Source organism: Brachyistius frenatus, unplaced genomic scaffold, assembly GCF_029030835.1.
Source record: "Brachyistius frenatus isolate BFR_SWC_R1_liver_20210118 unplaced genomic scaffold, ASM2903083v1 Contig_59, whole genome shotgun sequence".
In the NCBI taxonomy this organism is placed as follows: domain Eukaryota; kingdom Metazoa; phylum Chordata; class Actinopteri; family Embiotocidae; genus Brachyistius; species Brachyistius frenatus.
The window spans coordinates 422,688-447,121 of record NW_027210658.1 but is presented as its reverse complement, the minus strand read 5'-3'; the positions used below and the strand labels follow the sequence as shown (position 1 = coordinate 447,121).

Sequence of the window (24,434 nt, the reverse complement as noted above, 5' to 3'; positions counted from 1 at the left end):
CTGTGGAGAGACAAAGATTCAGTTCACAGACGTTTCCCCTCCAATCTGATGGAGCTTGAGAGGATCTGCCAGGAAAAATGGAATAAACTGCCCAAATCCAGCTGTGCAAAGCTCAGAGACTTTCCCAAGAAGACATAAAGCTGTAGCTGCTGCAGTATGGGTGTCTACAAAGTACTGAATTCATGATCTGAATACTTGCCTGTTTTCTTTATCATTATGGATTATTGAATGTACATTGTTGGAAGAAAATATCAATTTTACTCATTCAAAATTACATTTCCAGTGTCTCAATATTTTTTGAAGAGACTGTAATATTTACAACTGTTCTCCACATGTGGAAAGGTGGCAACACCATTATAAAGAGTTTGATTTGGAAGAAAGGAAACACAATCAAAACCTTTTCAAAAGAGAAAGGTTCAAAATGAAACTCAAATAATTCCTTTTTTTTTTTTAAAGAAATTTAATATTTGCTCACTGCTGAACATTTTGAACATTTGAACTACAGTTCAAACAAGAGTTCAGCAGGTAATTACCATTAGACTTGAGACAGAGCTTCAGTAAAAGTGTTGAAAGGAGTTCATGTGTCAGTTCAAGATGTTAAATGTCAGTTAAAGAATAATCACTGCTATGAGGTGAAGTTTTTGTTGAGGAGTGTTGAAAACAAACTGTTGAGGAGGTTTACTGTGTGAGATAAAAGAAGTCAAACTGTCAGGTAATGAGGGGATGGATGTGGTTAAAATGGCAGGAAAACTAAGTGATGAAAGAAGTTTAAGTTGGAACTAACATATGATGCGTGAAAGCAGTTGAAGTGTCTGTTAAAGCTGAAAGACAGTTGGCCTACATCACCACGCATCCCACGTGCTTTAAATGGAAGAGCTGGAAGTAGTTGACCTCCCATCAAAGCAGTTAAACTGTAGCTGTTTGTAAAAGAAAACTAAAAAATAAACTGTAAAAAAGCTGTTTGTTGTGACCATGCATGTGAAAGGCTGATCTCCGGGATCAGGACCGAACGTCTTTCACCACCAGTCGCCTTGTTTTCACATCTCAGCCATAACTAATAGAATAAGAAAAATGAGACCCCACCTGTATTATAGCAGAAGTATCTTTTGAATAATACACAACAATATGTTTCAAGATGAACTTGAACAGCCCGATGACGACAATCTAACCGTGCTTCTCATTCATGTAACTTAGGAGGGCTACTCTGGTTTCTCCAGCTGTCAGGGCTGTCGGAGGTGTGAATGTGGGCCGGCTTCCGTCCGTCCCACCTGCCATCCGCTCACGCACAGCTGTCCCTGCCGCCCGGGGGCCGGAGGTCGTTACTGCGAGCGCTGCCTCCCAGGGTACTGGGACTACAGCCCCTCCGGCTGCCAGAGTAAGTCATATGTCCGTATACAACATGTCAAATGTTCTCTAAGTCTCCTGAAATAAAGACCATTTGTCGAAACATTAGCGCAGATTCCCAGAGGAACAGGCTGCGCCGCATGCTCACGTTCCCACACCCACTCCTGCAGTAGTGCTTGTGATGTCAGAAAAGCATCTGCTGAGAAGAGTGACTCTGCAGTCCTTCTCTCTGCAGAGAGTTGGATTACATCACCGTGCAACCCACATCTCTGATATTACACAGTTGCTGAAGCAATCAGTCCCACAAGAGAGGCCTCAAGACAGATGTGCAGGCCTCAAGCCAAATGACCATCTGCGGCTCTTTATATATAGTTTGATAACTGCACTGACCTGATCAAGAATTTAAACTGATATGCAGAACTTTCTGTCTGACACCGTGTGATGAAGTTTTTTGTGTTTTTTCCAGAGTGTGACTGTGAGAGTGGCTTCTGCGACATGCATACAGGAGAATGTCTGGCTGAGGCTACAACAGTCAACCTGTGTAACATTAGTAAGTGGAGCAAGTAGCAGCATCAGAGATTCAACAAAAGAAGAGGACAATGTTCAGGTTTTATTTCCTGTTTTTAGGTTGTGATGAGTGTATTTGGCATCTGATCGGGGACCTGCAGATGTCTAATAAGACACTGGACCAGCTGAAGGTCGGAGTGCTGAACATCTCTACTGGTGCTGCTGCTAACGACAGACTCAAATACTACAACTACACTGCTCACCGGCTGAAGGTACCTGCACACACCAAGAAGGAATGCAGTGCAAATGCATTTTTATATGAATACAGAAACAAAGAAGTGAGGGAATCTTAGCCTACTTTAGCGCTTGGTTTGGTCTGACTTTTCTCATCAAGCTTGTTTCCAGCAGCAGGCAGATATTTTCAGGTATGTTCAGTGATGGAGCTCTAATAAACCAACTGGCTACACAACCTGCTCAGCAGCAAACAGTGGACAAAATTCGCAACTAGCATGCAAGCTAGAGGTCAAAATGCCTGCAGCTAAAGAATCACATGTTTTCCTATAGATTCATTTGGACCCAGAATATTTTACTGGTTCTAAATGAATGTGTGTGCTTTATGTTTAAATAGGCAATAGTTTATTATATTATTATATTTGAAAAGGTTCAAAAGGTTTAAAGCCATGTAGGCATCGTAAAATGTGTGAAATAAAAATAAATCTATAGTGAAAGCAGACATAGATGATGCTGGTTCATGAAAAGTGGGTTCTCCAAAAGGGAAAAAGCAGTGAATATCACAGCCCAAACAACGGTTTGTCTTATTTATGCTACAATGACTTTTTCACCACTTCTAACTCACTGGATTGCGGTCCGATAAATGAGTTGTACTGCTTTGCTTTCAGACTCAGTTTCAAGGCTGGAAAAACAAGTCTTCTGTGATGAAGGCCCAGACTGGAGAGCTGGAGGAGACCACTGACGCTGTGGTGCTGGACATCAGACAGCTGCAGGAATCGGTCAGCAAAGTCATCACCTTTCATTTAGTCTGATACCCTGAAGATAAAAACTACACTGAATGTTGAACTTTAAACCGCTTTGCTGCAAAGCGACAGCAAAGGCTTCAAATCCTTTGAATGGACAAAATAACACAGAAGGCAAAGTTGGACCTGAGATGTCCCACTTGTTTATACTCATTGTAATCTGTGTTTACGAAATTTTAGGGTCCCCCACTGGACATTATAAGCATTTATCTTCAGCCACTGATGAGTTTTTGTGGTTTTGCAGGAGAGTGTTGTGAAAACTCTGGGCAACAAGGTGGATAACGTGACACTGGAGACTCTTACACTGGCTGAGCAGCTCGGCACGAATCTCACGGATCTCAACGCACGCATTGAAGGTAGCAAACAGCTGTGCTAACGTGCAACTTGATGTTGTCTCTGAGTAACTTGACCAACCAGCTTGACTGACGTTTGATTATAAAAATAGCATTCAGTGATTGAAACACGCTCAAGTCATCAACATGTGTAAAAAAACCCACTCAAGACGCAAAACACTGATGAAATAAAATGATATCTTCATCCTAAAATGATACTAATCATATCTTACAGTAGACCACTGAATGTATACATTAGTCATATAGACAGACATGTAGAGTAAGACAGTGATTCAGCATATCAGACACAGTTTCAGAAGGATGTGAAGATGATCTCAACTAATAAAAGCAAAAGATTGAAACAGAAAAGTTAAAAATGACAAATAGTTAGTGATTAAAAGCTTAATATTGGATAAATAAAGTTAATGACAGCTAAATAAAGGTAAATGAATAGCTAAAAGTAATGAACAATAGTTATTAGCTGATGGTTATGTGAAAAAAAAAAAACATTAAAAGACCTGAAATGTTGATTAAATTGTTGAAGTACCGTTAATGAAAAAATTGTTTAAGTAAAAAATAATATAATGGACAAATTGGTAAAATATGCAGATTCTGTTTCAAGTCATATGAGTGTAAACTTTACCAACCAACCGAAACACTGGCTGCTCAACTGTATAATGATGATATGTGTGTGTGTGTGTGTGTGTGTGTGTGTGTGTGTGTGTGTGTGTGTGTGTGTGTGTGTGTGTGTGTGTGTGTGTGTGTGTGTGTGTGTGTGTGTGTGTGTGTGTGTGTGTGTGTGTGTGTGTGTGCAGAGATGATCCACGACTGGGAGCTGTACAGTGTCCAACAGGAAGTGGACCCGGAGGTGGTCCGACAGAACACCGAGGCGGCTCATGAGATGGTGAGCTGGATGAGAACGCTGGACCTGTCGCCACGAGAGCCCACCGCCACCGACGAGTCCACCGAGGCACACGACTGTGAGCAGAAACACAAACAGGGCAACGACACACTGATTACTGCCTTCGGTCCTCATCGCAGTCATCTGGGTTTAGCTTAACGTGGCACAAATAGAAACGTTTCTTCTATTATTTTTACTATTAATAAATGATGCGTCATGGAAACATCAGAAGAAACAGATTGGTGGCTTTAGATGAATTGGTCAAACTCGATTATGTACTTTGAACATTCACATAAAATACAGTAAATGTACCTGCAGCTAGAAGTCAGCAAACAGACTCAGTTTTAAAGTTATATCTTAGAACTACTTTTACTTGTTTAGTTAATGTTTTGCTCATTGTGATCTCACCAGACCGAAAGAGGCCAGAGCAACAAAACTCTGAACAAGGATGAGTTTTCATTTTCTTGAATTCATCTTTTTATCGTGTGGAACAGAAGTAGAAATATGTCTGTCCTGAAAGCAAAAACACACTGAGCCTTTCTGCCATGTCAGCAGGTTACTGAGGACTTAAGCACAGCAGTGTTTTGACCCAAATGCTTTCTGACCCTGATTAAAAATGTTAACATGATGAGGTGGCAGGTAATATTCATCATGGTAACATCTTAGTTTAGCACGTTAGAAAGCTAACGGTCGCTAATTAGCACTAAGAACGAGGAAACATTTCTGTGATCCATAGTTACATATTCAAACATGGAGACAGTGATTAAGATCACATCATAGCAACTGCTCTAAGAAGCACAGCATCTTGGACCACATCACTCCAGTGCAGCACTAATGATATATGATGATGATATACAGTATGATGATGATGAAGTCATGGCTGGTGCTTGTGCTTGTGTTTCCAGTGCTGAGACGCATCCGTCAGCTGGACAAGAAGTTGATGATGACGGAGGGTCGCCTTCCTTCGGTCAGAGACGTCCTGTCCCGTCTGTCCACCAGGCTGTCGGACGCTCGGGGATTTCTCCTGAAAGCAGCCGGCACCGTGCAGGAGATGGAGGACAAGAACCGAGCCAGCGTCCTAAAATTCCAGAGGAATGAGGTGACTTCCCATGATCCTCCTCTGCTGCTCCTCCTCCCCGGCTGTGTTTGTCAGTATGGATGCATTAGTATACAGCTCTGTTGAAGAACTCGCAGCTCTTCCCACCTGCTGGCTGAGTCTCAAAGTGCTCTGTGCTTTATCTCCACTCACTATGTTTCTAATAGTGTTGAGTTATGCTTTCTGACTCTGACTGGCCTTAAAGACACCAGAGGAGCTCATCCTTCATCTGCACTCAGAGTTGCAACATGGCCGTGAGAGAGAGACCTGCTTGTTGTTAGCCAGACATGTCAGTGAAGTCTGTTTGTGGTATTTAAGTGCTGAGAACAGAAACGCAAAACCATCTGTGGACTTTTGGATTGTTACATTAGAAGGAGGCTGGCGAGGGGGAGAAGCAGCGCTGCATTTCTTTCCCATGATAATATCCAGAGCCTACACATACAAACATGACTTTATGTTCCCATGGTTGAGCCAGCCAATTCACAGAATCCTCACTGTACAGAGGAAGAAAACCCACAATGACAAACACTGCAAACATTGTGCTGTGTATCTAACAGATGGATGGAGAGGTGGTGGGGGCATGGTGGAGGTGTCCTGACAGAGCTGTTCACCATGCATCTACCTTAAATAACCAGACAGATATGCTGCAGTCGTAGATGTGAACGTGAAACACCAACACTGCTCTGCTTTTATTTTCACTTCCTGTTCTCTCTGTGACCAAGAAAACAAACTGTCTGATACCCAGCAAGCTTGGAGAGCTCTTATTGCCCCCAGCTTTCTCCCCAGCTTCAGCAGTTGTGTGGCCATGGAGGAGTAAAGCTGTATTAAAGTTACAGTGGAGAAACAGAGATCTTTCACTTCTGTAATGTCATTGGCACTGAATATTAATGTTGTGAGCAGATCACTATATTCTACATAAAAACATTACAAGAGCTGAATATAAGCTGCGTCCATCAGTGATGTCATCATCCATCAGTGATGTTATCGTTGGTTTGTGAACGTTATGAATCCTCCAGTTCAGATTCTGTCCGTCACCATCTTGTCAGTTCGGAGCAGTTTGGAGCAGGAAGTGACCATATTTGGATGAGCTGGGGGAGGGGTCAGAAGATACTATGTCCCGCCCACCGATAGCTGTAACCTGACTGCACCACAGGCCTGTCAATCAAACAGATGAATGAGGGATTATTTTCAGATGGACCTCCAGAAAACTAATAAGAAGGAGTGACTTTAGCTAACAACACCGAGATAACTGATGGACACATTTTATTCACTTTGGATTTGATGAGAGAAGTTGAATGGGAGTCTATGGAGCCGGAGGCTTTTTGGAGCCGACCTCTAGTGGCACTCGCTGGTATTGCAGCTGAAGACATTTCTGCATTGGAACTATTTTTCAGACCCAGAAGCTACGAACACTTTTATATCCAGTCTATGGCTGGAAATATTTCTGCCCTTCAGTCCTGCTGCTAATTTGTTCCAGTAGCCAAATGTATTTTTGTAAAAAAAAAAAAAAAAAAAAAGAATGGCCTACAGACCTAAAAACATTTCCCCCATAAAACACCATTGTCAAAAAGGCATCTGTAATAGTTTTGACAGGAAACCACCAACTTCAAACAATTTGTGATTTTTTTTAAATTTTTTATTATGAATTGTTATTTTATGGAGCTTTAATGTTTGCAGAATTTCCCCAGTGCCCAAAAGGGAGTTTTACCGTCATCATGACGTCAATGAGTTGAGTGGGAACGTGCGGGCAGGTCAGTTGGGAGAAACTCAAATGAGCGTGTGACGAGGGCGGCAAAACACAGAGGCAAACATTTTCATTAAAGCGAGTGGCTGCCATCCCTGAGTACAGGATCCAGTTCTCCATACATCCAAGGCAAAGTCTCCTACTGTGTTCTGTAACAAACCTTAGTTACGTTTGCAAGATAATCTTTGGGAACAAATTACTGTCCCTTGCTGCAATTCTTAAGCTGCTATCTAGCAAACTGTGCAGCTTCAATGTTACAAATATGAAGCAAACACTAGAGCACATTACTGAAGCTCATCTTAAAAACTGTCCAACTTTACTACTGTAACATTTCTCGATGACAGTACAGCACTGCTGATATCGCTGATCGTTACAGCTCAGACCTCCATTAACTCAGCAGCTGCTGAGGTTTCCAGCTGTCCTTTTCAATATGCTGTCGACAGTTGGTCAAATAACTTTGTGTAAAGTGAAAGGGGATCTCACAGTGACGAAGCCACAGAGAATTATCGGCCGTCTCAGCAGTTCCCTTCAACCTGTCAGACTCTTTGTATCTTTCAAGTTGTTATTTGGGTTTTGCGGACCACAAATGTACAGCTTTAATATGGTGGGCCGACTGCACAGAGCGCTCACCTGCCCAGCACCAAACAGAAAGACAAAATTAGAGACTAGCTGGTAAACTTGGTGGAGCATTTAGAAGCTAAAAAGCCTGATAGATGTCACAGACGACGGCTGCAACTGAAATAGAGCTCAAATAGAGTGACTGTTGCACATATAATTATCTTGTTAGCTTTTATTTTCATTAAATATTATTCATAGGAATCTTATTGGTAAAAATGTTAATTTATTCATATTGTAGTGAAATGTAGAATCCATTGTATGTCTGTCAGCTTGAAAGTAATCAATGATATAAAATAAACAACCATAAAATGTTTTAATATATCCCATGATAAATGTCTGGCAGAAATATAAATACGTATACATTTTTGATAAATGTGTTGAAACATGCTAAAGCATTAAAATGAGTCTTCCATTTCTGGAGTTCATATCCTGTATTTTAATGTCATGTTCCTGGATTTGTTGATTAACAACTATATATTACACATATGGTTGAAATCTGAATGCAGGAAATTGTGAACAGCTGCTGTTGAACTGTGTGCGTGTGTGTGTGTGTGTGTGTGTGTGTGTGTGTGTGTGTGTGTGTGTGTGTGTGTGTGTGTGTGTGTGTGTGTGTGTGTGTGTGTGTGTGTGTGTGTGTGTGTGTGTGCGTGTGCGTCTGTGTTTGTGTATTTGTGTGCGCGGCTGTTATCACAGTGGGATCTCCATGATCAGGGTCTGAATGGTGTGCTAACCAAACACGCAGCCTCTCCTAATCTGGGGCTCTTCCTCGCCTCGGCACCGACCCGTCAACACAGAGCGCACACTGCTGGGTAGCCCGGCCAATCAAATGATCTCATCACTGTGCCACACTCAGTCATGCAGACAAATTAAAGGCAGGGTGGGGCACTGTAACACTTTATCTTCAATAACTACATGACACCTTTATAAATCAATGTATTTATTGAATAGTTTAAAGAATGCACACCTTCCTGTTCCAGTTAAATTACTTAGCTGTACGTTACCGGATGTGTATTTGCCTTTATTGCACAGTTGTCGCAGGGGGATGACATGTTCAAGGCTACAATCAAACAGGGGAAGCTGACCAGGATGCCACAATGAAATAAATAGGCTAAGTAATCTCGTCACATCGTAGGAATTAAAAAATTAAACAAGATAAAATTGTATGCAACAAACAAGAAATGATGGAGAAACACAGAAACAAGTGAGCATCAGTTTACTTAAAGAAACAGTTTGTTTCTGAAGAACAGCCAGCAGAGGTGACTTCCCAGGTCTTGTTGTCTTCATGAGGTTGCCAGGCAACCAGCAGAGATGCTACTCAGAAGACCTGACATGGATAAACCAGTAAATAGCTCCAGCATGTGCCTTTCTTTCTAACCACAAAACATAATTTTACAATTTTCTGGTCAAATTTAAATAATAAGATAAAACATGTTTATGAGCTTCAAGGGGCATATTTTTGAACTTCAGATGAAGCCAGGCGAGCTGTTCCAGACGAAGCTCAGCTCATAGCTCACCAGATCCAAAACTAACACACAAACATAAGAAAGGATCTTTTTTTTTTTTTTTTTATCTCTCAGCAAGAAAGGTTTAGTATGCTGATCATGTCCCCACATTGAGTCCAGACAAGGACCCCGTTCTCATTTCATATCTGTCTCTTCTGTATCCTGACTAACAAAAACAAAAACTAAAAATATCGTACTATATAAGCACAGGTGGCTAAATATTACCCTGATTATTTCCCCGTCTCCCAGCTGAAGCAGAGGAGGCTGAGCGAGAACCACGCTGCTGTCAATGAAACACTGGAAACAGCCGGAGGCTTCATCTCTGAGACGGAGAGGACTGTGGCTGAGGTGGATGCACTGGTGCAGGTGAGGCCGACATCGCGGTGACAATGATTGTCAGGCCCTTTCAAAATGTGAGACTGGAAAAATCTACAGACTGGAAGATGCCCAGGTTCTCTTTAAGGCTCACTGAGTGAGGGATGTTTTATAATCTAATAGACGATGATATGGAATTACATTATCTTTGGACTGCATTACCTTTATTTATAAAATTGATTCCTGAGATGTGGTCTATGTCCCATTCTGGAGATGGCCAATTGGATTTGGAAGCCATTTGTGGATTAGCAGAGATTGAATAAGCGGCGTTCTCAAACAGCTTTCCTTTTTTAGTCAAGTAGCTCTTTATTGAGTTACTCTGTGGGGAATTACAAAAATAATCACAGTTGTGTGTGTGTGTGTGTGTGTGTGTGTGTGTGTGTGTGTGTGTGTGTGTGTGTGTGTGTGTGTGTGTGTGTGTGTGTGTGTGTGTGTGTGTGTGTGTGTGTGTGTGTGTGTGTGTGTGTGTGTGTGTGTGTGTGTGTGTGTGTGTGCACGCGCGCGCATATGCGTCTATTCTTGCAGAACGTGACTCAATATCACGCAGCGATCGATGGCGCCAGCCAGAAGCTGACGGAGAAGACGGAGCGTCTGTCGCTGGCTGACAGAGATCTGGTTCAGAAGGCTGATGATCACGCTGAGGAGATGGACAGACAGGCCAATGAACTGGAGGAGTGAGCCCCCCCCCCCCCATCCTCCCCTACAATAAACCTATCTGAGGATCAGTCATTGAGCTGGACTGTAGTTTTTAGAGGATTGTTGGGGACTATTTTCATCTGGAAATTATACACCTTAGTGCAGTAGTTGACATTGTGTTTGTGGGAATGATCAGCTTTAATTTAATATGATTTCCATTAGCCGTGGGGATATTTGATGCTATTATATGCAGTATTGAGGTACTCGAATTTACTGTATTATGTATCCACCTGTGTCCTCCAGAGATCTGAAAGAGGGAGATGCCAACGGCTTCGTCCAGAGGGCTATAAGCGCTGCCAATGTCTACAACAACATAGTGAAATACATCGACGACGCCAACATCACCTCGCTGACCACCCGCAACTTGTCCCAAAGAGCCGAAGATGTACGTCGGATCATGCAAATCTGCAGCCTTCATTTACTGTGACTCATTTTCCATCAGCCTCCAACACTGCTCTCGACATATGTCTGTCTTTCAGGCCATCGCTGGCATCAACATGCAGCTCGGATTCCTGGTCACACAGAGCGGCAACGCTTTCAAGGAATCTGTTTCTTTACGTTCAGAACAAAATGGTGTGGATCTTCACAAAATGACATATTACTTATCCATCATTGTTGATGGGTAAACTATTTAGTGTGCTTCTATGATTTAATGCATTTTGTTGTCACAGAGGTAGAAACTGAGGTGGCTGACAAACTCAATTACATCGAGGAGACCAAAGAGACGATGGATAAAAACACCAAAAAACTTTCAGAAATTGTGAAGGACATCAGTGAAATTCAGACAGGTAAGAATTTACTTGCTTATTTTAAAGGACCAAATGTCCTTTCTGTGTGTCCAGTTCAGAAAAATTTCATTCAACTTGTATTTAGCTTACGTTAGCAGAGAGACTGGAAGAAAAAGGACCTGCTAACTCGGCAAACCTTGCTGGCGTTTCCTGTCAAGGATGGTTTGAATGTTAACCTGTTTATTTAATGCTAAAAGTAAAGGTTTGGTTGGTTCATTGGTTCATTGCTTTAGTGGCATCGAGCAATGCAAATAGGATTGGTTTTATTTGACTGCATCTTGAAATGCTAATGTTGGAGGATAATTTTGCATGTGCACAGCTTTCCATCTCTGGAACATTAGATTTAAGTCCACCGGCACAGTTTAGTGATCCTTTCCACTGCTATGCTTCCATGGTTTAGCAGTCTATTCCCAGTGTGGTCCCACAATTTAACAATCCTTTCCCAAGGTCTCGCAGTCCAGTTTCAAAATCTATCACCACAGTTCAGCAGTATAGTCTCATGGTTTGGTAATTCATTCCCTTGGTGTAGACATATTCTCCCGCAATCCGTTCCTCCCTTTTTCACAATGTGTTCCCTAAAACTCTAATCGCAGGATAACAATCTTTTGTCATTTTGGTGAACCAACCAATTAGGCTTACACTGGGTTTTAATTTCCCTGCATCCATTTCCAGACCGAACAGGACAGCGTCTGGAGTTTACCTTAAAAGTGTCCGAAGGGACTCTGAACCGCTCAGCGGAAGTGCTTCAGACTATCCTCCCTATCAGCAGCAAAGTGGAGGAGTGGGCTAACAACATGAACAACAACCAATACTCCACAACTGCATACGAACAGGCCGTTGTGTCTGCAGGGGAAGCAGGTACACGATTCAGAGCAACACATTTGTATCTTGGATATTCCAGAGATTTTCAGTGTGCTATCAGAACTAATAATGTGTTCTCCTCATCATTTATTTCTGTATGTATCACATCTGAATTGGTGTTTGATTTGTATGATCCTGTTTGCAGTGGAGAACCTGAATGTTCTGGTCCCGGAGCTGCTGGACAGGCTGAAGGTGGTCGAGGACAAGAAGCCTGTGAACAACGTGACCACCAATATCCTGAGGATCAGAGAACTCATAGCCCAGGCCAGGAGCGTGGCCAAGAAAGTTAGTCTATTCGTTTTGACATGCTTAGTGTACGATAGACCTACTTAGTGCCTCTCATGACATTTATTACCTTCCTTTTCTGTCATGGAGCTAAACATTCGATGTTCAGCAAAAGAAGTACGAGGAGACTTTACAAAAACTCATGTTATTTGACATGTTGTTAATCTCATAGCACAGATTAGGAGCATTGAAGCCCTCCCTCACAAAATGTATGTTAGCATAGAAAGTAATGCATGAAATATATCTGGGCCGGCTCATTCTAAATATTTGTACCAATTTAACTAATCTTCCCAATATTAGTGGTCGTTTGCAACGTTGCAGCACAACTTCACCTACTGCCAAGCTGCACGGAGCAGGAAGAAGAATCCAGAGAGCAAAACTCCAGCAACACTTGTCATATACAGAAGAACTTTAATGTTAAACGTGTTTCAGCTTGTGGCATTCAGCATAGTCATCATCATTTTGCAAAATTTCTACGATTTTTCCACAAAAGTATGAAATTTTGCCTTTCGAAACAACTCTATCAACAAAAATGACTCCTCATTTACAGTCATCAAGGCTTTTCAACCGTTCATATTCAAGCAAAAGGCCTGTGCAGGCAGAACTTACAGTAAGACGGAAACTGTTTTTACAGTATAGTTTCTCTGAGAATATAATAAGAAACTGTGAAAGAACAAGCATAACTGTGTTTCACATTTTCCATTTAAAGCCACAACAAACCATTAAACTGTGATCACTGTTATGATCTAGCACTATTTATTACACATATATATTAAACCCAATTAAAAACTAGTCTTCACACAAGATAGCGAGTTGTTGATACAGAAAAAGAAAGTTTCCATTGTAGAATATGTTTTCACAAGTTATTTTTTTGTATTTATGCAGTTTATGGAACAAAAATAACTTGATCTCACAGGAAGTTTACAGTCTTTGTTTTTGTTTTTTTTGTCCTCAGGTCCAGGTGTCCATGAAGTTCAACGGACAGTCCTCGGTGCAGGTTCATCCTCACAGCAACCTGGAAGAGCTGAAGACAGTGACGTCCATCAGCTTGTTCATGCGGGTGGACCCGGACAAGGATCCCATCGAGGACCGATTCATCTTATACTTGGGAGACAGAAATGTGAGGAATCCAGGCAGAGTAAAGTTGTTGCTCATCAGTTATGAAGTTCCCAGAGGCTTACAGTGAAGAGAAAAGAAGGGTGCAGCTTGTGGACATGAATAGTTGGATGTGATCTTTGGAGCAGAAGTCTTTGAAAGTGTGCAGTTGCCCCTTTGGAAAGGTTTCTAAGAGATGCCTCAGACAATAGTACATGTGTGTGCCTTCGAAGTTGGACATCATTTGCATGAATACTGCTTTCCCCGCCCACCACGGCACAAAGAACAGAGCAGCTACCCAATGTTAGGCCTCTCTGTTCTCTTTATGCCACTTCACCTTGGTGATTTCACTGCAACCGTAATCTATGCAGTGATGTTTGTCCACGGTAATTCAGTGTGAAATAAGAGCCTCAGCCAGAAATGAAGGCGGGTTATGCTTTTAAAACTGCTCGAGATCAATTTAAAATAACAGATCCCCGTGGGGAACGTGTACCACAGTTTTAATGTGTTTAACCGTTTTAAAATGACACAACAAAAGCTATGATGGGAAAATGAACACTGACCTGTTTCCGTCTGTTTCTGCCTGCAGGGTAAGAAAGACTACATGGGTCTGGCCATCAAGAATGACAACCTGGTGTTTGTGTACAACCTTGGGGGTGAAGACGTTGAGATCCCGCTGGGTTCAAAGCCCGTCAGCCAATGGCCTGCCGTCTTTAACTACATCAAAGTAGAGAGGTAAAAAAGATTTACGGATAAAACATTTGTCTATGTCACACATATATAAGTGGTTTAATAGACTTTGTCACGTTCACAAATTATCAAAAAATCAAATAACTAGAATTTCAATTGTTACTGCGTTCAACTTAAACAAAAACTAAAATAAACGTAATAGTGCCCCGTGGAGTTTCTGACCACTAGTGGCACTGTGGAGCAATATTGATACAACTGGGTCCCCGACAAACTACAGATGATAGCAAGAAACCAAATGTTTTACAGGTTCTATATTTTTTAGACCATGTGGATAGAAACACTACGTTAGGTCACTGACACTGATTGCAAACATACATTTTGTTTGTTTACAATAAAACTTCACAGGGCACCTTTAATATACTTTTGTTGTATGTATTATCAACCATATAATGATCATGGCTTGCCAATTTACAGAGTTTGTTTTTTTTGGGAGGGGGGGTTTGAGACTTAAAAAGGTATCTAATTCAGTTCAAGAAGACTAAAAGGAGTCCCGCAGGACTTCCTCTGTTCTCATCTGTCACAATCCCTTAGCTTTAGCAAGACATTTTTAATCATCTAGCTTCATGTCAAACCATTCTCACTTTATTTTGGCCAAAATCCAGAAGCAGATGACAGATGACTCGTCTCTGTGAGAAGTTTTAATGTGTTTCTGTTATCAACAGCAGGGCATGTAACATAAATGGAGGAAACAGTTAGCCTTATGTACAAATTAAGGGTATCAGTTATGCTACTCTCTTGATTGCACACTTGAGACCATGTGGCCTTCGTCAAGGTTAAAGAATAAATTCAGGTTCCCTTGGTTACTCGTGGTTATTTTCCTGCAGGCTGGGCAGACATGGGAAAGTCTTTCTGACCATCCCCAGCCAGACCTACACAGATGAGCAGAAGTTCATCCAGAAAGGCGAAGCTCCCGGCACTGACTCGCTGTTTGACATCGATCCTGACGACATAGTCTTCTTCGTTGGTGGTGTCCCACCAGATGTCAAGGTAATAGATTTTATGGTTTCCCCTCATAAATAAATCCTTATGTAATCAGTGGTTGTTGGTTTTTTTTCTGAAAGTATGACGTGACTCCTCTCATTTACAAACTAGCTGCCACCTCCTCTCAGTCTGGCTCCTTTTGTGGGCTGCATTGAGTTGGCCTCGCTGAACAACGACGTGATCAGTCTGTACAACTTCAAAGAGACTCACAAAATAGATGTACTGACATCTCCCCCGTGCCCCAGGTACCTTTCTGCCCTCTGCCTGACCAACCCTCCTGTTGGATGTTCCTTTTTGAGTTTAAGTCCTGTGTAATGGATTCTTCTGAACTGAATTTATCACACTAACAATGCGAAGTGGTCCAAAGCACCAAATCCCAACTGTCTTTGTGCTCTCAGGTACAAGTTGGCGTTCTCCCAGAGTCGCATTGCAAGCTACCTGTTTGATGGAATGGGCTACGCACTCATCAACAATATCGAGAGGAGGGGAAAGTTTGGTGTTGTCACTAGATTTGATATTGCAGTACGGACAGTCGCAAACAATGGCGTCCTTTTCCTAATGGTCAATGGGGTAGGTCTAAAGACTTCGTTATCCTCCTGCAACACTTAGCAGGAGTCTAACATCTTAAAATGTACACTGTTTTTGTAGTTTTGTCAGTGTGATTTAGTATTTGATTCATTGGTAGTAAAAAGAATTGAGCAGGTTCTCAGTAGAAATCTGGCCCATATATTCTACATTCAACCCAGTATCGCGGCAACACCTGAAACAGACTGTCCCACCTAGACGGGCCAAAGCGTGGCCATTTCACACTTTGCCGTGATTCTGGGTTGGTACATTACATAGACAGTAATTTGTTTCACATTACCAAGTTGTAACATGTTTCTTTTCTTATTTCCAGGACAAGTTCTTCCTTTTAGAGATAAAGAACGGCTTCCTGCATCTAATGTACGACTTTGGCTTCAGCAACGGTCCAAAACGTTTGGAGAATAATTTACCAAAGCTGCAAATAAATGACGCCAGATACCACGAGGTAGCTTTCTCTCTCTGGATTCAGTTGTGTAAATTCTCCCAACTTGCACGTGTAACTGTATTGCCATAACTGTTGGGACATTTCCACAGGTGTCAGTGATCTACCATCAGTCGAAGAAGGTTATTCTACTGGTGGACAAGAGCCACGTTAAATCTATGGAGAACCCAAAAATCACACTGCCCTTCTCAGATATCTACATAGGCGGCGCTCCCTCCGCCATCCTCAAATCCAGGTGAGTTCAACAAAACATAATTGAAATTGACAGAAAACACTGAAACTGAAACACTTGGAAGCGAAGAGAGGAATTATGAAGAACATTTTTTTTTAGGGTTTTCACTTCAGAAAAATCACATATGATGACAACAAATTGCACATTTAAACTGGGATGGCTGGTCGGGTGGAGAGCATCTCTGCAGGTGACCACAGCACTGACGTATTGTCACCTTTAAAAGTTGTTTTGGTTTTAGCAAAAGGAAGCTCAGAGAAAGTTCAGCCTGTGGTTGTACGTGTGTTTGTATTAAACTGTTCAGTAAAAAGCGTTTGGTTGATGTTTTTTCACGCCTGGTTGCAACATCTTGTCGTTCAGTTTCTACTTGTGTCAGAAAACTCCTTCTAACTACATAGCTGCATTAACAGGATGGAAACTTGACACGTGAGTCCGTGTCTTTCAAACAAGGAATAAGTAGCTGGCAGACTATGATCAACGGCATGAAGAGAAAAAGGCAGCGTCATTTTGTTGATTTTTTTTTTTTTTTTGATGCTACAATTGCTCTGCTTTCAAAATAAATAGAAAAAATATTGTTTTCTGTATTTTCTCTGCTGTAAGAAAACCATATCGAACCATGACCCAAAAAACATTGTGAGCACCAGTTTTATCAGGTGTGTCTGGACATGTGACAAATGCATGTTTCAAATGAGGTTTTTTTTACAGTTTCCACCAACGTCTGAGAAAAATATCTTGTTCTTTAACAGAAAAATGCTTCACGATGTTCTCTGGCTAGTTGCGTTATCTTTGTGCTGCAAAGGAAACATTTATCCTCAACAACAGCAATTATCAAGCTCGCTGGCAAACCAGATGTCAAACAGCTAGCAGCTGACATCATGATATTTTTCTCAGGAGTTAGTGGAAACCAGCCTAGAGCAGAGAGGGAGCTTCATATTAGAGTTTGATTCATCAGGAGTCCAGAAAGAAGACTCCAAATCAAATGTGAAAAAGTGAAAATATTTGCTAACCTGAAACAGCTTCCCAGTATAAGATAACAATAAATTAGAGGTTTATAGTTTTTGCCTTGTGGCATCAATAAAGTCCTTTTGGCTTGTTGTGATTGAAACTAACAGCACAATTCTGCAGGCAAACATGGAACCTCTTTGATTTTCAGAAGGGTTTTAGTTTACATAGATACCACGTGTGTAGCTTTAAATTGGACTACATGCATGTCGCCGCAGGCCGGAGCTGTCCTCTGTGGTCGGCCTGAAGGGCTGCGTGAAAGGCTTCCAGTTCCAGAAGAAGGACTTCAACCTGCTGGAGGAGCCGGGAACCATCGGGATCAGCAGCGGCTGCCCCGAGGACTCCTTCGTAAGTTCCTCCACCTCACACACCATCAGCAGCACTGGCGCTGTGTGACTCTCACAAACAGTCAAACACACACACACACACACACACACACACACACACACACACACACACACACACACACACACACACACACACACACACACACACACACACACACACACACACACACACACACACACACACACACACTAACTTTAACTGTTGGTTGTAGTTCAACAGCTTCATGGCTCAGATGTTCCCTCTGAAGGTCACTGAACTGTCAGAAGAGGAATATGTGCTGAAAGTGAGATGTGTTTTTTATTGTTTATTTTGTTTATTGTTTATTGACAGATGTCTCGTCGCGCTTATTTCACGGGAGAAAGCTACCTGGGATCCACAGCAAAGATTTCACCCTTCGACAACTTTGAAGGAGGACTGAACTTCAAAACTCTGCAGCCCAGCGGCCTCTTGTTCTACCACAGTGAAGGGGTGAACACCTCCATGTCTTCCTACAATCATGTTGTTTTAGCAAGCAGTTTCATGCAATTCCTCAATTTGTTTCCAATATTAAAGGAGGATTTTCTTTGGACCTTAAAGATCTCATGTTGCTGATTTATTTTGTGCGTCTCCAGGCAGACGAGTTCAGCTTGTCTCTAGAGAACGGAGCAGTGGTTCTGAACAACAGAGGCTCCAGAGTCAAATCACACAAGAAACAATACAACGATGGAAGGATGCACTTCGTCATGGCTTCAGTGAACAACCAGAAGTACGATTTATCTTCACATTCATTGTAGACATTTAAATAAAGCAGAGCTTCATACAAAGACGGATCAGAGAGGTCGACCCTCCACATATGAACTTCTAACTCCCATGTGAAGGATTCTTCTGTTTGTTATTGAACCTATAATCAGATGAGATGAACAGTTTGCTTTCATACCACCAAAGATTTAATCAGATTATCGGCTATAGATTATGCTCGGCTGTGTAGCCTTTAGCAGCACTACTGATTCGGGTATTACTATATTACAGCTGCATTATTTGTGAAATATAAAAATCTTTTTTTTTTTTTTAACTGCAGTGCTGTTTTTTCAAATGCTTTTTTTCTCTTTTCTTTTTCCTAAATTATACTTTTCTATTGCATGATGATATTTTTATGGTAAGGTAAAATATCACAAATTCAGTTTTCAGTCAACTGAATACTTGCGTGACTGTGTTTTGGTTTCATGACTGAAGTTCCTGACTGACGTGTGAAACTGTTCACCTCAGATATTCACTGTTGGTGGATGACAAAGACAAGCAGGAGAAGAAGCGTCCGTCATCAGCCACAAGATCCTCCTCAGATTCTGCTGTGAAGAGCTTTTATTATGGCGGGTCTCCCAGCAGCAGCTTCAGGAACTTCAGCGGCTGCATCAGCTACGCCTACATCAACAGGTAAATCCCTTGTGAACAACACCAGCAGCCTCCAGTCTGAGACGCTGCAATTGATTTGCAAATGAGCTCTCGGCTTTGGCTCGATGCTGATGACTGCAGAGGCCTCTTCTTTCTCTCCCTCTACACTGTGTGAGGAAGAAACTCACAAAACGAGCTGCTGGCTGGGGGGTGAGGAGGACATGGAGTTGCCACGGATACATGCTATGTTAAGGTTATTGTTACTCTCGCCCTGTCACTCTTATTTGTGTTTTGGTAGGCAAGACCGGGACATTGAGCCCGAGGACTTCCAGAGGTACACGGAGAAGGTCCAGACTTCTCTGCAGGACTGTCCATTACAGCGCCCCCCCGCTGCCCTGCTGTCACAGCACCGGGACAACACCACCAGAGCCAAACAGAGCCAGTCAAAGAAGGTAACATGAAAGTAGTGCCAGGAGGGGAGCTTAGTGAATCCTGACTTTGTAGGGTTCTGTTTATTTAATTTAGCTGCAATCAATGCTAAATCGATTAAATAAATGCTCTCCTAGGTTACCAGAGATAAGTCCAGCCTCCCTATGGGCCTGATGGAGCTGAAGAGTGATCACCAGGGGCAACCGGAGCCAAACCTCCAACCCTGCTACCTCTCCTCCAGTCCAAGGGCAGCCCGCCAAGCCTTCCACTACGGGGGCATCGCCAACAGCCGGCAGCACTACGCTGACCTCCCAGACTCCCTCTCTGAGAGGTCGCTCAGGCCAACAACCCTTTTAACAGCAACCTCAATGTCAACGCTCCTGAAAATGTACTTCATGCTTGTCTTTGCATCTGCATGCATCTTCCTCCTTCCAGGTCCCACTTCTCCTTGTCCCTGAAGACCCAGTCGTCCTTTGGCCTCATCTTTTATGTATCTGATGTCAAGGAGGACCACTTCATGGCTCTCTTCCTGGCCCACGGGAAGCTTGTGTACACCTTCAACGTAGCCGACCAAAGAGTCAAAATCAGGAGCGAGGAGAAATACAATGACGGAGCCTGGCACAACGTAAGTTCATCTCAGGGTTGGTTAGTACAGATGAGAGGATGCATGTATTTTCACTTAGTTATGCATTAATGTGACAACCTCTTCTCTTCTCCTGAAGGTTATTTTTATCCGTGATGGGAGTACAGGGAAATTAATAATTGATGGACTCGCAGTGCTGGAAGACAGAGCTCAGGGAAGCAACGTCTCCTGGCACGTCAGCAGCCCCGTCTATATCGGAGGAGTTCCTCCAGGGACGGCCGTGAAGAACATTCAGGTACGCGTCAAAGTTTTTATTGTGAAAGCGATTAAAAAAAAAAATTAAAACATGATATGGGCAGGTATCTATTGAAATAATGTGAATATTCTACCGAGGACTTTATTGATAGCTGTGTGGTGCTTGTCTAGAACAGATGTGGTCACTGTAGCAGACATCCAGCTGTGCTCAGTCTTTCCCACGAACTACAGGAAACCACCACTGTGACCTTTTTGACTCAGATCTCAAGAGAAGATCATCCTCGAGTTCATAACGTGGTGTTATTCTCTTTTTTGGCCACTTGGAGGCATCGAAACAAGCTGTAGACACAACATTGACATATCGTTCACGTTATGAGGTTTCTACGATTAACTTATTGCTAACTACAGTATTTACACAGACAGTAGTGGAGATGTGTTTCTGGCAACCTAATGAATGTATTCCCTCTCCTCTTATCATGTTTTGGGCTCCACCATCATCAACATTATTCTGCTCTTTAAGACAGAGACGTTTCAATCCCGTGTCCCTGAGTTAATCTTAGTTCATTTCCTGTTACATGCGATGCATTCAATTATTTTTGTGTATTTTTGTATCACATCGCTCTGTCGTCTCTTCCTGTAAACATAGCAGATATTCTTTATGACTCATCATAAACTTAAGCTCAAGTTACATAAACGCATCCAACTGAAAGTGATTTTTGATGACAGTTTATTGAGAGATCAACATGAGTAAACCACACTAAAGCTGCAAGCCATAAAATCAAAACAATGCTGAAAGACACGTTACAGCTCAGTCGGTATGACATTACGGGTAGCCCTTTTATAATGCACAAAGTCAGATGACTCATTGTTTATGTGAAAATATTGATAAGTGCAGGTTTAAATGGAGTCTAAGTCGCGGCCACAAGTGGCACTTACTGGTAACTGCTGAAGCGCAACATAACAAAAGTACATATGTCATAAAATATCTACTTAAACTTTGCTAACAGTAGCCTTCATCAGCTACTGGACACACCAGACCAGATTAGTGAACTGAGCAATGGAGGGCTTTTCTTCCTTTCTGTGATTTATCAGACGGTCTTCTGCTCTTTATTTAAGTCTTCTGACCATTTTCTTGTGCTTCTCTTTAGAGAAACTCTGCGTACAGCTTCACTGGCTGTTTGAAGAACCTTCAGCTTGATGGACAGCGGCTGTCCTCTGTGGCGGAGACATATGGCGTCACTCCGTGCTTCGAGGGACTCTCTGAGGCAGGAACGTACTTCTCAGAGGAAGGAGGATATGTTGTCCTGGGTATGTTAGTGTCACGTGTTTCCTCCACATTCATGAAGAATGTTAAATCCCTTGATTCTGTGCAGCCTTCCTCCTAAAAACTAACAGCACATACATTATGACAGTATCTGCAACTGTGTACAAACCGAGCATCTGTTCTATTACACGGCTCATTAGCTTCACAAGCCTCTCCGTCTCCCTCCATCCTGTGTGCGTGGAAAGTGTGGCTGGGTGAGGGAACATGATACTTGCAGTGCAGCTGTGGTGAAAGTGTGTTAGCGTTGTTGGGGGGGTGGAGGGAGGGGCGAAGGAATGAACTACTGAACTGCGCTGCAGCTGTTGGATGAGTAAAGTGATTTCACACATGTTGCCACCGTAGAGAAACAGATTCATGTGGGAAGGTGGGGAAGATAAGGAACCCAGAAGTCACTTCATCTCTGTCTGCTTCCTCCCCCTCAGATGAGTCCTTTGACCTGGGGCTCAGGTTTGAGCTGGCGATGGAGGTGCGCCCTCGTGTGGCATCGGGGGTGCTACTGCATGTGCGTGCAGCCGAGGGCTATTTCACCTTGTACATTCACCGGGGAGCGGTAAGACTTCAACACAGAAATAACATACACATTCAGGTCAACTGAGATTCACATAATGTTCAAAAGCACAGATCTCCTCTACGCAGCTAAAAGAAAAGAAAAGAAAAGAAAAGAAAAGAAAAGAAAAGAAAAGAAAAGAAAAGAAAAGAAAAGAAAAGAAAAGAAAGGAAAGGAAAGGAAAGGAAAGGAAAGATACAATAAGACTTCATTAATCCTGATGTGGGGAAATGTAGTCGTCACAGGAGTTTAAGAATACAGGAAGGAAAGATAAGTACACAGAAAGAAAAAATACACATACAATAAAAATAGATTAGAATATAATAGAATAAAATACATGTTTTGACCAGTGTATGAATACACACACACACACAAGTTATATGCATGAAATAAATAAATTCAACTTTGACCTATACAGTAAAATGTTAGTATAAAATATTTCTGAATAAAGAACAACAGATTTTAATTAATTAAAATCACTCAGGATATATTGTGTATGGCATAGTTATTACACATCAGTGATATGGATGGCTCTATAAGTGATGTGCATAGGGTGTGTCTGTATATATATATATATATATATATATATATATATATATATATATATATATATATATATATATATATATATATATAACCAGTATAGTATAATTCTACGGAAGAAATATAGTATACAATGTATGAAGCATATCTTTTTTTAGTATGCGGCATGCATATTGTGAGTTAGCAGTACAAATATTCTGTTAAATATGATATATTAAATTTGATATAGCATGTATACAAGTATCCGACATCTGACACAAAAAGGAAGTATATGATACTGGTGTGTGTTTTTAGGTGGTGGTTCTTGTGAACGATGGGACTCACGAGTTCTTTACGAAGGTGAAACCCAGACAGGACGTGTGTGACGGAACCTGGCACAGAATTACAGGTGAGAGTTTCCTCATCAGCACTTCAAGACCACTTGTCATGTAAAACACTTTGTGATTTGGAAAGTGTAATAAAAATAAACAGTCTGGATTTATTGGCTCAGATGTTAATATTTAATGTCTGAACAAGTCCTTCTGCTGAATGGACCTATAATGTCCCACAAAACCAGAACACAGTTAACTACATTTTTGGTCCAAACTGAGTTAAGACGTGATATTTTAACTTATCATCATGTCTACATACAGCATAGTGATCCAAGACATTAAACTGTTGGAGGTGCCAGAAGTTTCAGCCCATTGATTTACAGATAATTATGTGCTAATTGTTACTTAATATATTATCTTGTTGCAACATTCCTAAAGTAAAGTATAAATGCTTTTTTCATCACTGGAGAAGAAGATGAAAACAATAAAGACTCACATGATTTAGACACAGTGCTCTGCTTTCGTTATAAAATGAGAGGACCTTCAGGTGAGATGAACTCATTCTGTGCTACTCGGTCTCAGTGATTCGGGACGCCAACGTGGTCCAGCTGGACGTGGACTCAGAGATCAACCATGTGGTGGGCCCTCTGCACCCCGGGGCCTCCGACAGCAGGAACCCGGTGTTCGTGGGCGGAGCTCCAGGTAAGCCAGCAGCAACCCTCCCATCATCCTCTTTTACCATGAAGCCACATCTTTCTCATCCCGGTCTTTGTTCTCTCTGGTCCCAGATCTGTTCCTCCCAGAGCGCCTCGCCACCAAGAAGGCCTACGTGGGCTGCGTGAGGAACCTGACCATCAACAGCAGCCGCGCCAGCTTCAGCAAAGCTGCTCTGGTGAGCGGAGCAGTCAGCGTGGGAACGTGTCCAGCAGCATAACTCTTCATCACCAACACACCACCGAGACAAACACGCTGACAACGTCATCCTCCTGTTCGGACCTGGTTCTTGTCTGGTGCTTCTTGTTTTCTGTCTCACAGCAAGAATATGACCGAAACATCCAACTTTAAATAATCAGAGAAGAAACCTCAGTTGTAAGAAAATACGAGTCCAAACAGAACCTTCTTGCTTAACTTACAGTCACTCCAACATGACCTGAATGCACTCTACGGTGTCCTATGTACCATCACCCCACTTTATAATCTTAAAGGCACATTGTTTTTATACAAAAGTTCAAAAGGTTTTTTTTTTTTGTACTGACTGTTTTATTTCTGAAAATAAATCATATTTTACATCAACATGCACTTGGCTTTCAAATTATTATAAGTGTGGACCTTTTCACCTTCAATGTTTTAGAAAATGAAGAAAAACTGAGAAGCACGTTTCTGTATTTGTCTCTGTGCTAACAAAGAAAACTACTTCTACCTACTTTAAAAAATGACATTTTATTCCTGTTCTTTTGGAGGAAAAATATGGAACTAGTGCCCTCTACTGTCTGTTAAGTATATTTTCCAACAAAAAAAACTATTTTATGTTTTCTTACTTTGTTAGTTTTTGTCAAGAT

The 24,434-nt window shown here is 41.9% G+C and overlaps 1 protein-coding gene across 2 annotated transcripts in view; it reads left to right on the top strand.

Annotated features, from left to right (window-relative positions):
* Positions 1–24,168, top strand: part of lama4 (laminin, alpha 4) — a 36,273-nt gene extending 12,105 nt beyond the window's left edge. Inside the window, exons 7-40 of one of the 2 annotated variants that reach the window (XM_069705791.1) lie at positions 1,195–1,375; positions 1,811–1,894; positions 1,972–2,123; positions 2,751–2,861; positions 3,130–3,241; positions 4,033–4,197; positions 5,024–5,217; positions 9,328–9,444; positions 9,979–10,127; positions 10,393–10,534; positions 10,629–10,722; positions 10,821–10,937; positions 11,610–11,795; positions 11,944–12,083; positions 13,039–13,203; positions 13,768–13,913; positions 14,753–14,915; positions 15,021–15,158; positions 15,312–15,479; positions 15,808–15,939; positions 16,029–16,171; positions 17,386–17,515; positions 17,846–17,983; positions 18,127–18,260; positions 18,761–18,925; positions 19,182–19,335; positions 19,450–19,643; positions 19,748–19,937; positions 20,035–20,190; positions 21,299–21,458; positions 21,897–22,024; positions 22,859–22,952; positions 23,458–23,577; positions 23,664–24,168. In XM_069705791.1, the coding sequence (XP_069561892.1) occupies positions 1,195–1,375; positions 1,811–1,894; positions 1,972–2,123; positions 2,751–2,861; positions 3,130–3,241; positions 4,033–4,197; positions 5,024–5,217; positions 9,328–9,444; positions 9,979–10,127; positions 10,393–10,534; positions 10,629–10,722; positions 10,821–10,937; positions 11,610–11,795; positions 11,944–12,083; positions 13,039–13,203; positions 13,768–13,913; positions 14,753–14,915; positions 15,021–15,158; positions 15,312–15,479; positions 15,808–15,939; positions 16,029–16,171; positions 17,386–17,515; positions 17,846–17,983; positions 18,127–18,260; positions 18,761–18,925; positions 19,182–19,335; positions 19,450–19,643; positions 19,748–19,937; positions 20,035–20,190; positions 21,299–21,458; positions 21,897–22,024; positions 22,859–22,952; positions 23,458–23,577; positions 23,664–23,809 (4,908 nt within the window). In that variant the 3' untranslated portion in view covers positions 23,810–24,168. Of the gene's footprint in view, positions 1–1,194; positions 1,376–1,810; positions 1,895–1,971; positions 2,124–2,750; positions 2,862–3,129; positions 3,242–4,032; positions 4,198–5,023; positions 5,218–9,327; positions 9,445–9,978; positions 10,128–10,392; positions 10,535–10,628; positions 10,723–10,820; positions 10,938–11,609; positions 11,796–11,943; positions 12,084–13,038; positions 13,204–13,767; positions 13,914–14,752; positions 14,916–15,020; positions 15,159–15,311; positions 15,480–15,807; positions 15,940–16,028; positions 16,172–17,385; positions 17,516–17,845; positions 17,984–18,126; positions 18,261–18,760; positions 18,926–19,181; positions 19,336–19,449; positions 19,653–19,747; positions 19,938–20,034; positions 20,191–21,298; positions 21,459–21,896; positions 22,025–22,858; positions 22,953–23,457; positions 23,578–23,663 lie in introns of both variants that reach the window. The other variant, XM_069705790.1, reaches the window with a different exon arrangement.
* Positions 24,169–24,434: the final 266 nt, after the last annotated feature.